The sequence below is a fragment of the Dipodomys ordii genome, unplaced genomic scaffold (assembly GCF_000151885.1).
Source record: "Dipodomys ordii isolate 6190 unplaced genomic scaffold, Dord_2.0 Scaffold98, whole genome shotgun sequence".
Taxonomy (NCBI): Eukaryota; Metazoa; Chordata; class Mammalia; order Rodentia; family Heteromyidae; genus Dipodomys; species Dipodomys ordii.
In genome coordinates this window covers 3,776,864-3,788,696 of record NW_012267314.1, presented here as the reverse complement: position 1 = coordinate 3,788,696, position 11,833 = coordinate 3,776,864, and the positions used below count along the sequence as shown (strand labels likewise).

Here is an 11,833-nt window from a genome sequence, read left to right as displayed (position 1 = left end):
TCCTTCCTTCCTTCCTTCCTTCCTTCCTTCCTTCCTTCCTTCCTTCCTTCCTTCCTTCCATACTGGTATTAGGGCTAGAACACTGGACCTTGTTATTCTTGACTTCTTTATTATTTTCTTTAAGTATTGAGAATTTGGATTGCTTCCAATTGCAGGATCAAGCTGGTAATCCTGATAGATTTGAGCTGCCATTGGACAGAGGACTCAGGGACTGAACAGTCATTGAAATCCCTTTCAGAGTAGTATCTTTCCTGAGAGACCTGTAGATAATGCCCTTCAAAATCAGTTTTAAAGAATAACATCAAGCACTGAGTTGATGATTGTTAATATTTACTTATTTTTGTACTATTACTGGGTCTTGAGCTCAGGGCCAGAGCATTCTCCCTTACCTGTTTTTGTTCAAGGCTAGCTCTCTACCTCTTGAGCCACAACTCCCCTTTTTGGCTTTTTTGCTGGTTAGTTGGAGATAAGAGCATTATAAACTTTTCTACCTGGGCTGCCTTTAAAACACAGTCCTCAGAGCTCAGCCTCCTGAGTAGCTGGGATTACAAGCATGACACAGGGGCACCTGACTAGTTTGATGATTTTTAATTTCTTTTCATGAACATTATCTATTCCTGTCAGCTTTCCAAAGAACAAAAAAAAAAGTCTTGGCTCCTATATTTAAATGAGAAAGTTACTCACATGGATAATCGCTTGTTCTAAAGTCCCTTGGGGCGTAGGTGAGAGAATTCGTAACTGGGAGTACTGATGCAAACTCAAAACCATTCTCCTTGATTGTCTTTTCAAATGTGGGCATCCATGGGCACTTGGCAGGATTGATTTATGAGCTAACCTCTTGGGATGTGTTTAATTCTTTAGAGGTCTATCAGAGAACTAGTTCCATGAAACTCACCTGACCTGAATTCAACTTGAATGAATTCAGAAGGTTTGCCCCACTTCCTGTGGCCGATTCTACCGTCCAGCAGGTTGGAGACTATGCGGTGGTGAATGCAATCATTCACAATGCAATCATCGGGGCGGGAAGAAGAGGATGTAGGTGGAGGGTAGAGTGGCAGCGGCATGCCACAGAGTGGGTCTGAGTGTGCTAAGAATGTCTCAAAGCTCACAAGGGCTGGAAAAGGATGTTCTTGGCAGGAAACAACATGATCCAAGGCATGACAGTTTGAAGAACGGCTCATAATTGGTTGCTGGACCACAAAAGTACATGGAGGGAGGGGGGAGGAGAATATGAGGACCTGAGCCTGGAAAAAAGGTCAAGATGTTCCAGAAAGCGCATGGTATATATTATCCTAAGTCAAAGAAATAGTAATAGCATGTCCACGCTCCCAAACTCCAGGCAAGTTACAGTCACTGCCCTTGATGGGGGTCACACACACGCTGACCCGACCTTGGGGACTGTGAGGCCCGCGGAGTGTGTAACTCTATGCCTGTGTCAGCCTGTGTTCTCCCATCTCCAGGAACCCATCCGCAAGCATTGCCCTTGCCACGCCCAAACGTGCTCCCCTAGTATGTCTTCTTTAGAAGTAAGCCAGGCTGTTTTTCTTGGTGGTACCAGTGGTACAAGAATAGCGACCCTTTGTACTTGCTTTCTATAGGAAAAAAATCAAAACACTGTAAGCTTAGGCAGGTGTTGACAGCTCTGCCTGTCATCCCAGCTTCTTGGAAGGCTGAGAGCTGAGGATCATGGTTTGAAGCCAGCCCAAGCAGGGTAGGAAAGTCCATGAGACTCTTACCTCCAATTAACCACCCAAAAGCCAGGAGTGGAGGTCTTGCTCAACTGGTAAAGCACCAGCCTTCAGTGAAAAAGTTAAGAGACAGTTCCCAGGCCCTGAGTTCAAGCTTCACTTACTGACACCAACACACACACACACACACACACACAGTAATTCTGAAGATTTAGTCTCAATTTCCACATGAAAGAAATCCTTAGCATTCTCTCAGAGATGCCAACAATTTCTAGTTTGTGATGACATGGAAAGATCTAGTCTCACTTCCCTGATAAAGTTGTTCAGTGAAAAGAAGCCTTTACTTTCTTTCTTCCTTCCTTTTTTGAAAGCTCCATGTGCAAACCTGGGCAATGCCACAGTAGATGAATTATATTTCCTTTGTCTTTCATGTCTCAGTAATTTTTAATTCTATTCGAGTTCACACTTCAGTTGTTGCTGGCAGAGCTTAGGAAACCAAGAATATATATATATGAACGGTACAGAAGTGTTTTCTTCCTTGTCTATGTTTCTACATTTGGGCCTTTTGTCTAGTTGTCTTTTCATTGATTCTGTTTACTTATTTTCATTATTTTTAAGTACAAAGAGGTTACCATTCAACATGTCAGTTTATAGGTACAATGCACCTTGGTCAATATCTCTCCGACCTTTTCTGTCAAGTTTTCTTTTTCTTCCTGTTTGTTCTCATATTAGAAGAGTGACACTTTTGTGAGAAGACCTTGTTGGTATCTAGAAATGTGATGCTTCTCCCCATACCCCTTTCTTTTGAAGGTGTAAGGAGTAAACTTATTTGAAAGTGAAAGGAAGGTCTTGCTGCTAGTAGCTGGCCATCCAGAGGCCCAAAGAGGACTTCTGCAATGGTTATTCTGTTGTGGTGTTGGTGGTGGTCATGGGGCTTGAACTCAGGGCCTGGGTGCTATCCCAGAACTTTTGTGCTCAAGGCTGACACTCTACCACCTTGAGCCACAGCACCACTTCCAGTTTTTTGGTAGTTCATTGGAAATAAGAGTCTCACAGACTTCCCTGCCCAGGCTGGCTTTGAACTGGGATCCTCAGATCTCAGCCTCCTGAGTTGCTACGATTACAGGTATGAGCCACTGGCGCCCAGCAGCCATGGTGGTTATTCCTGACTGGCAGCTGTGCGGGGAGGGTGCTGATGTTTTGCATTCCATTATGGAAACCCCATGGACACTGAGCTCTGCTGCTGCTGCCCGGTCCCAATTACCTGCAGTGGATGCGCTCAGTGGAGAGTTCTGAGAAATGGACTGAGCTCTCGTGGGAATCATGGAAGAAATTCTGGCCAGCTACAGATGTGATTGTTGCTCAAGCCGTGAGAGAGATAGAATCCTGGTCACACAATTGTAGCACCAGAAAAAGAAATTTAGGAGGCTCAGTTTTCATTTTTCATTTTACAAATGAAGGCAGGAAGGTCTGGGGATTTGCTTAAGCTGTGCAATTGTTATTGGCAAGGTTTTGTTTTTTGGCTTTTCTGTTTTGGTTAAGCTAGATCTCACCAGTTCTGACTCGGTTTCGGGCTTTCTCACCACAGACAGTGTCTTGCTCTCCTCACTTTGGCCCCCAGCTCAGCACATCTGTAGTAACGTGATCGCTGATGACCTCAGCTTCCGTAGGCAAAAATTCCATCTGCGAGGCTAGGCCGTGTTTGTGTGGATTTTTTTCTGGTGGTGACATTGATCCTATCTCTTGGACGGGATCTTAAAGAAAGGGATGATTGATAGATCACGTGACAGAGCAGGCAGGAGGCCACTCTGTCTACATGGCACCCGGGGTGTACGGTGTTGAAGTGCGACCGCATCTGGGTGCATGCTTTTCCCCAGCAGCGCAGGCCTTTCTTTCTGAGTCATCTGCTTCCCAAGACAGAGACTGCCTTTAGTAGCTTCTTCCTGTGATCCTCCTTTTCCCCTCTCTCCCTCTTCCTCTGTCCCCTTTTGCATCTGTCCCCTGGTGAGTCCTGGTAAGTAGCCACTTACTCAAAGCTGTCCAATAAATAAATGAATTCCTTAATAATTCTGTAGGCACATCAATTTCTTCTTCTTCAACCATCCTATTTTCTATAGAACTTACACTGGACACCAGATTTAAAAAAAACTATTTTTTTTTAAAGAAAAAAGGTGTGGAGTCAATCCCATACCTCTCTTTCTCTCCTCTTGGGTGTCAGCTACATGCCTTGCTTATTGTATCTTTGGGCTCCTAGACCTTGCCATTCATTAGCACTTGTAAGAGATTGGTGTGAGTAGAGAAGGGAGAGGTGATAAAACTCAAATTGGCTCATTTGGTTACACATTAGTAACTGATAAAGGATAAGAAGATATTGACTAAATGGGTTTTTAGGGGACTCGATACCAGGCTATTCTTGTTTTCCATTAGTGTGGGAAATCAGCACTTGGTTGTATTTTGGGGTGGAGACATTTTTCTTAAGTGAGTGGGAAAACCTCTTGACATTGTACAAAGAGCCTTGCATGTTCAATGGTGAATACTAATGGTCTTTGTGTATAAAGAATTTCAAAACTCTTGTATATGACCACTAATGACACATCATTTTCTGCTTATTTGGGGGTTACAGACTTTCTGCAATTGGATTTTTAGGAAAGATTCGAACTTTCATCAAGCCATTCTCCTACTACTGCTCTCATTAACTCTGTGTTTTCATAGAACTCAGCAGAATTTTCAGCCTTTGTCCTAGAAATGAAATTGCCCCCTCCCCAGTATTATGGGTCTTGTAATAAGTAATTGCAAGCAATTTTGGATGGAATTTATGGGTTTAGGGATGAGGCAATGACTTTGAAATGCTTTGCCCTTGGCTCTCAATGCCTCTGGGTGAAGATTCCAAGGTTTGCGCTGTGTCCCAAGCCTGTGCTCTGGGGCTTCGGAGTTCTGAGGCGCTTGATGCTATCTGCTTGAGTTATCTCTCTCATTCTCTCTATTTTTGTGTAAGTACTCAGGCCCTGGGTGCTGTCTCTGAACTTTTTCACTCAAGGCTAACTAACACTTTGCCATTTAAGTCACAGCTCCATTTCTGGCTTTTTTGGGGGGTGGTTCATTGGAGATAAGAGTCTCACAGACTTTCCAGCCCAGGCTGGTTTTGAACTAATATCATTAGATTTTAGTCTCTGAGTAGCTAAGGCTTTGGGGTGTGAGCCACTGGTACTGGAATCATTTAATTTGAGGTATCAAGGAATTATTTAATTAGAAGTTTTCTAAAAAAAAATAGAATTGAGGTTCACAATTCTCCCTTGCAGACTCTAGTAGTCTTAGTAGAGTTCATTTTTACAGTTAGAGTAGGCAGGAACGAGGCTCTGGGAAGAGTTGGCTTGGCAGAATAAAGAGCAAACGGTAGGATGGCTGAGCATGAGCCACAGCTCTGGCTGGAAGTGGGAGATGGAGGGCAGGCATGCAGCAAGGGACAGGCAGGGGACAGATCCACTTGGGCCTTCTGGGCTCTGGGAAGATCTTCCGGTCTTCTTGGAGTGGCAGAAAGCCATGGAGGGGTTGAGAAAGCCAACAGAAACGCCTCTGCTCTGGAAGGAGACTATGCAAACAGAGCAGAGAAGTTCTCCAGAACTCTCTGGAGGAAATCAAGTGAGAACTGAAGGAGAGGAAGGAAGAGTTTCTCAGGGATGAGCAAGGGGTAGATGCAGGAAGAGCAGCTTGCTTGAAGGCATTAGCAGAGCACAGGCCTGGAGAAGAAGGCAGGAGGCGGAGCGAGCTTCCTCCACAAGAATCAGACAGGAGTTCTCCTGCTTTTAGCTGGACATTTGGTTGGTGTGTTCAAAGGATAAGGCTGAGCAAGCAGCGTGGGTCGTTAGCTCATGAATTTCGAGTCCTTGGAAGGCTGTCCCCCAACAAAGAGCACACCAACCAGGGAAACACCAGGAGTGGAGGGTGAACCCTAGAAACATTGGTACTTAGGAGTCTGGCGAGGAAGCCAACTGGGAAGGGAAAGGAGATGGACGCCGGCTGTTGCTGGAGGTCAAGCTGGTGTGTGACAAGGAGACAACAGAGATGGTGTTCAATGCAGGAAGAATTCAACCCTGGACCAGCAGGAGCCTGGGTATTTGGGTTAAGTCCTAACTTAACTCGTGAAACGCATGCTTGGTTTCCTGGGAGGGACAGAGGTGTGTGAGGCAGCGGTACATAGGCTGGACTTGAACTGATTTTTGCCTAAGGAATGACCAAAAGCCAAATATGGGTTGGAGCAGAAGACGTAAGCATTTAGACTTGTTTCTCTAGGTGGATGATGTTTTACTTTCGAGTTTTCTTGAAAAATCTAAAACACCCAGCAGAAAGTGTTTTGAAACAATAACTGGTGGTGCGTTGGGGGGGGGGTACACTTAGAAACTATTTAAGTGCATTTAGGTGCATTTAGAAAACTAGGACCTATTTTGTGTGGTTAAAATTGGGATTGGAGGAGATGTGATCCGTCCCTTGTTGGGGTTGCCTGTTTGCTAGGGGAACAAGCACGTAGAAGTAATCACCCAGACGTGGGTGTGCCATGCGGGAGAAATGGAAGTTGTGCCAAGTACTATGCAGGAAAAGTGTAGGGAAGCTTGAATGCACTTGGCTTTGGGGTTAATTTAGAGAATGGATGGTAGGAAGTTACTTCACTACTGCTTAATTAAACCACCTTTCTAGAGAGGGGATGGTTCTCCCAGCTTTGTAAAGTATTTCCTCCAGGAACCAAGGTTTTGCTTCCATCCTCCTACTTTCCATCTCTCCCTTCCTTTTCCCTTTTTCCTTTCCTTCCCTCACCTGTTTTTCCATCCCTCTTCCTCTGTCCCCTCCTTCTCTTATTTCCCCCCCCCCTCTTCCTTCTTCTTCTCCTCCTCCTCCAGTGCAGTTCTATTTTTGTTTATTTGTATGAAGGAGTTGCCATATTACAAAGCAATTTATGAATACATTGGATCTTGGTCACTGTTACCCCTTTCAATATTCTTAGCCATCCCTCCCTTCCAAACTCACCTTCTCTCCTGCCTTAGTTTTATAGGATATACTTTGAATTCTTGACTACATTCTCCTCCTCTTCTCTTCATTCATCTACCCCTTTCCCCTTGACCCCACTCTATCCCTTTCAAGTATTCACTTGCTGCTGTTTATTTTGTTGAACTTTGCCTTTGCCTTTGCCTTTCTAAGAAATTACACTATTTGAGTTCTCCCTTGAATCCACTGTATTTAATTCACATATTTGTATATGCTTGCATTACACCCAGTGTCTTTACTTATCAGTTTATAAGCTAAATCTGGCTTCCATGTATAAGTGAAAACCTCCCATCCTATGCCTCTCTGATCCTGACTTACTTTATTTTAAATAATTTTCCCAGATCTTTCTGTTTCTTCACAAATGATAAAATGCCTTTCTTTCTAATGGATGAGTACAACTCCATTGTGTATACATACACATTTTCTTGATCTGTGCATCCATTGAGAGACATCTGGAACTGGGCTGCTTCCATACTTGGCTGTGATGAATAGTCCTGGCTGCTGTTGCCCCTCCTCTTTTTCTCCTTCTTCCTCTTCCTTGTTCTCTACCTCCACCTCTTCCATTTTCCTCCTTCTCCTTTCTTTCTGTCTCTGTCTGTTTCTCCCCCCATCTCCTTCTTCCTTTCTTGAAAAATTAAGATTTTTTTATTTACAGAACCTTGTAACTTGTGGGCTTAAAAATGTCAATTTATAAGCTTGTGTTTTTCTGAGTGATAAAGGGTCCTGGAGAGAGAGAGAGAGAGAGAGAGAGAGAGAGAGAGAGAGAGAGAGAGAGAGAGAGAGAATGTGTCTATAAACTCTAGACATTAAATATGAAGTTCTTAAGAAATCTACACTTGACTATATATAAAACAATGAAAAAAATCTTGTTAGTTGCATTGAGAAAAACTAGGCTTCCAAAAAGAAATCCCTCGTTTGTTGCTACCCCAAAGAGATGTCAAAGCTGCCTGTTTAGAGTGAATGGCTGTACTAGATAGTCAACAGGCACAGTGTGGCACGGTAGATCTTCCAACCTTTGTTCTTTTCTTGTCATTAGATAAGGCAGGGGGACCTTTAGGTTGTGTCTGGTCAGGTCTAGCCTTGGTAATTCTTCATGGAGGAGCAACACATTTTGTAGGTTGTGTACATTAGACACAGCAGAAGAGACTTGAGAACTGCAAGTGGTATCTTCTGACTGTGTAACACAATTGATCAGAGATATGAACAGCTTGTGTGTTTTGTGGGAACCCAGCAACAAGAATTCATTGTTGGTATAAAATTATTACTGCAACACGGTATGAACTGCAGTTAGATCTTTGCAGCTATGGTTTAACTTTGCCTCTTTACATTTATTTATGCTTCTCTAAACTGCAAATGGCCTTCTGTATGGTCTGGATGTGTGTGCCTAAGCTGTGATACATTTAACCTTCCATGGTAGATTTGTGTGTGCATCTGTGTGTGTGTATGTTTGTGTGTGCATGTGTATATATGTGTATGTGTGTGTGTATATATATGTGTGTGTATGTGCTTAAACTCAGGGTCTCCCACTCTGATATGGCTTTTTCCTTTTTTTCCTTTCTTCTCAAGGCTGGTATTCTACCATTTGAACCATTCCTTCACTTACACTTTTTCTGGTGATTAATTGGAGATGACAGTCTCATGGGTTTCTTCCTGGGCTGGTTTGGAACCCCAGTCCTCAGATCTTAGACTCCCGAGTAGCTAGGATTCCAGGCATGAGCCATCAGCACCTAGCTAATTTGCGTGCATCTTTTTGTAGTAATTGATAAATCATATTCTCTACATATATTTTGTGCCTTTGTGACACACATTTTTCTTACTCTACATCTAGGTTCTAGGATGTGTGGGAGATGTCCTTTCACACTGTTGCATATCCCCGTTCCCAATCCATCTACAAGTGCACTGGTCCATTCCAAACCCTGTTGTTCAGGGATCCATCCTATTTTGGAATGCAGGATGTTGAGGATACTGGACATTTTGCATGCATACAAAACACTCCTCACTCAGTACATATTGAGTGCCTGCTGTATGCCGCGTACTGAGATGATAGGGAATAAAGTTTATAAGGCACTCAATCTGTCTGACCCATGCTTCCTAACTATTGCCTCTCCTCAACGGCACCATTTCCTACAATGTCCTGTTCCCACTGCTTCCTAGTGACTTGAATCATGCACAAGACATTAGTAAACAGACAATAAAAAGATATGAGGTTGTTGAGGGGGTGGGGAGTGATGAAATGGAAAGAGATGGGGAATAGAACATGAAGGATGGCAAGCCAGGATTCTCGAAGGGTCATTAAAAAATAAAGAAATCCTATTTGAGGCTGCCAACCTTGGAGCTAAGTTATTTAGAGTGGAAAAAGTTGGCAAACTCAGACCTACTCAACCCAAAGAGCCAATATTTTGTAGGTTTTATGGCCCATGTAGTTTGTGAGCCACCATCACACAATTGTGTATATTATTAATGAGCGAGACAGCCAAGGAAGGGTTATAAAACCTGAGCTGAAAGGAAGGTGGGGGCTGTAAGAGGAGGACCGGGAGACTTCTGTATGGCCTGATGACTTGGGTGAGGAATGGAAGCAAGAAGTAGGAGCTTCTTTAACCGAGAGATTCTGGACGTTCTAAACTCAGTTGACTTTTTCTCATCTTCATTTTGCTTCGAAAACTTCACAGGAGGCTTCTATGTAACCTTCCAACTCGGTGTATCCTTCCAACATCGGTTAATCTGTCTTTCCTAGTCTTCTTCCCAGCATTCTCCACTCATTGAAACCTATTATTAAGTGCCCACTATATATCAGGCATTGTGCTGGACTTGGGCCACCTACTCTCGATTCTATAACATCACCTTTGTTTGCACCAGCCTCAGAAGCCCTGGGTCAGTGTATTAATGACCTCTCTACCTCATCAGATGAGAGGTAAAGATTTATCTACTATTTCTTTCCTTACCTTCCTTCTTCCTGTCTCCTTCAAGGTATCTTTATTTAGGCTGTGATTTATGACCATGTCTGTAAAGTCAACTACTCTGCTTTCCTTCTTGTTTTTATTCTTTTATCTTCTCTGTGTCTTCAACCATTGCCCGTGTTTTGGTCTATTTCCTTCAGCCTGGATGGCATATTTGCAGGTCTGTGGTATTGCAAAGATCCTTTTGTGGTAGATGTGTGTATGTGTCTTGTACCCTTTAGCTACTATGCTGTCTCTTACTTTGTTTCCTTCTCATCCAAGATCTATCTCAGGATAATGACTTTCATTGATCTTCGCTTCCTCATCCCTTTGTGTTTGCTTCTGCTTCTGCCCATCCCTCAGAACTCATTGCTAAGCATCTTGTAGGTCAAATCCTAGTTCCAGCTATGTTTCCCTGCGCTCCTCTGACTCTCAGCATTCTCAGTCACTCTTCTGCAAGCATTCTAGGAACATTTTTACAAGCATTTCCTTGGTTCCTCCAGATCTTTGCTTTCTTGCGGTGTGTTTTCTGTTTCAGTCCTGGGATAGGTTCCCTCCCCAGAAGTGTTCAAGGTGAGGGGAAGCATCTGTGTTTTTTGGCTCTCCTCATTCCACATGTTTTAAAGAAGACCATTGAGTATTGAAGAATAGTATTCTCCAGTTATAGGGTCAGGTTGTGAAAACTGTTGGGGGGGGGAGAAGGAGGGGTTCCCTGGTAACAATAGCCGAAGAAATTTGGAATTTCTTCAACATGCATTCTCCGCCATGCATTTGTTCATCTGAGCCTCAAATGCAGCAGCTGTTTTCTGCTTTGTCTCTATTTCCTAACGACCCTTGGTGTGGTCCAGCATTGGAATAAGCATTGGTTTCTAATGTTTCTGAATTAAGTGTGGATTCCTTAGAAAATGAAGAAGGCTGGGAGAAACCAGCTTTCATTTTTGTCATTTTATAGGTAATAGATTCTGAGGTAGACAGTCCATTTCATGAGCAAGTTTCAATCAACAGTTCTTCCTCAAGGTTAATAGAACAGGCAAACACCTTTTGCCATAACAGAAGGTAAGAGGTAAGGACAGATTAGCTTACATTATGATTCATCATTTCAAAATGTCAGAATAAAGTGGATCTGCTCCATCTCCCAGGTCTCTCATTCTTTAGAAAGTGCACGATTTGCTTTTCTAATGCTAATGGACTCATTGGTTGTTGTTTTTCTCCCCCCTCCATTTTTCTTTTCTTCCCCTACAGGCCAAGTTCAGATAATCGACGGCAGAGCAGCCGAGAGAGACTGGGCAGCAGCAGCGACAAGGGAAACTTGGCAATGGAGTCTGCCAAGGAGACGCGCTACTGCGCAGTGTGCAATGACTACGCCTCTGGCTACCATTATGGAGTCTGGTCCTGTGAAGGCTGTAAGGCCTTCTTCAAGAGAAGTATCCAAGGTAATAGTGTGTTGAAAACAACGTATTCTATTATAATTGTTATTCTGACTCCAAAAGTGGAAGGACCACATGATCAGTCACCTGTACTAAACAGTAATCTAGCCAGCTAGGTAGAAATGTGAATAAGTGGGACTCCTAGGAAAAGGAGCTGACTGACACCAGGGCAGCTGCACTTGGCTGCTTCTTCCTCTCCACAAGCTCTGGAGAGTCTTGAGCAAATTCTATCAAAGGAGATTTCAGTAGCAGTGTCTCTGTGGTCTAAAAAGAAATGTCTCTGGCCTGATTGAGAGATGAGAGATGGACACTCACCCTTCTGCTTCAGTGAGATGCTGTGGTAGTGTCTGTGGGTAATTATCTCTCTGCCTTAGCCTTGTCTACATAAATATTCTGTCCTGATCTTTGCTCCGGATCCGATTCTTATTTGGTGTGTTCTCTTCTTCTGCTCCCTCTCTTTTTCTTGTCTTGTGGATGACATGACCTTTTGCTAACATGAGCAGATTTAATGTCTGATGACATTAAAAAGGGGTATGTATCATCTGCACCCAGTAGTTATTAAATGTCCAGCTATAACAACCCACTGTTCTACTCCGATAGACTTCCAGCTATATCAGATTTTCATCCCAGGAATATCTTCATTGCTGCATTTATGGGAGATATCCTTGGAAGAAGACAGGCTTTTTTTCTCCCTACATCTAGGATCTATGTTAAAATCCTTTGTGTCCCAGGACCAGAGATCTGA

The 11,833-nt window shown here is 43.3% G+C and overlaps 1 protein-coding gene across 2 annotated transcripts in view; it reads left to right on the top strand.

Moving 5' to 3' along the window:
* Esr1 (estrogen receptor 1) overlaps positions 1-11,833 on the top strand; it is a 239,358-nt gene that overhangs the window by 27,698 nt on the left and 199,827 nt on the right. Inside the window, exon 2 of one of the 2 annotated variants that reach the window (XM_013027016.1) lies at positions 10,904-11,094. In XM_013027016.1, coding sequence (XP_012882470.1) covers positions 10,904-11,094 — 191 coding nt within the window. Of the gene's footprint in view, positions 1-10,903; positions 11,101-11,833 lie in introns of both variants that reach the window. The other variant, XM_013027017.1, reaches the window with a different exon arrangement.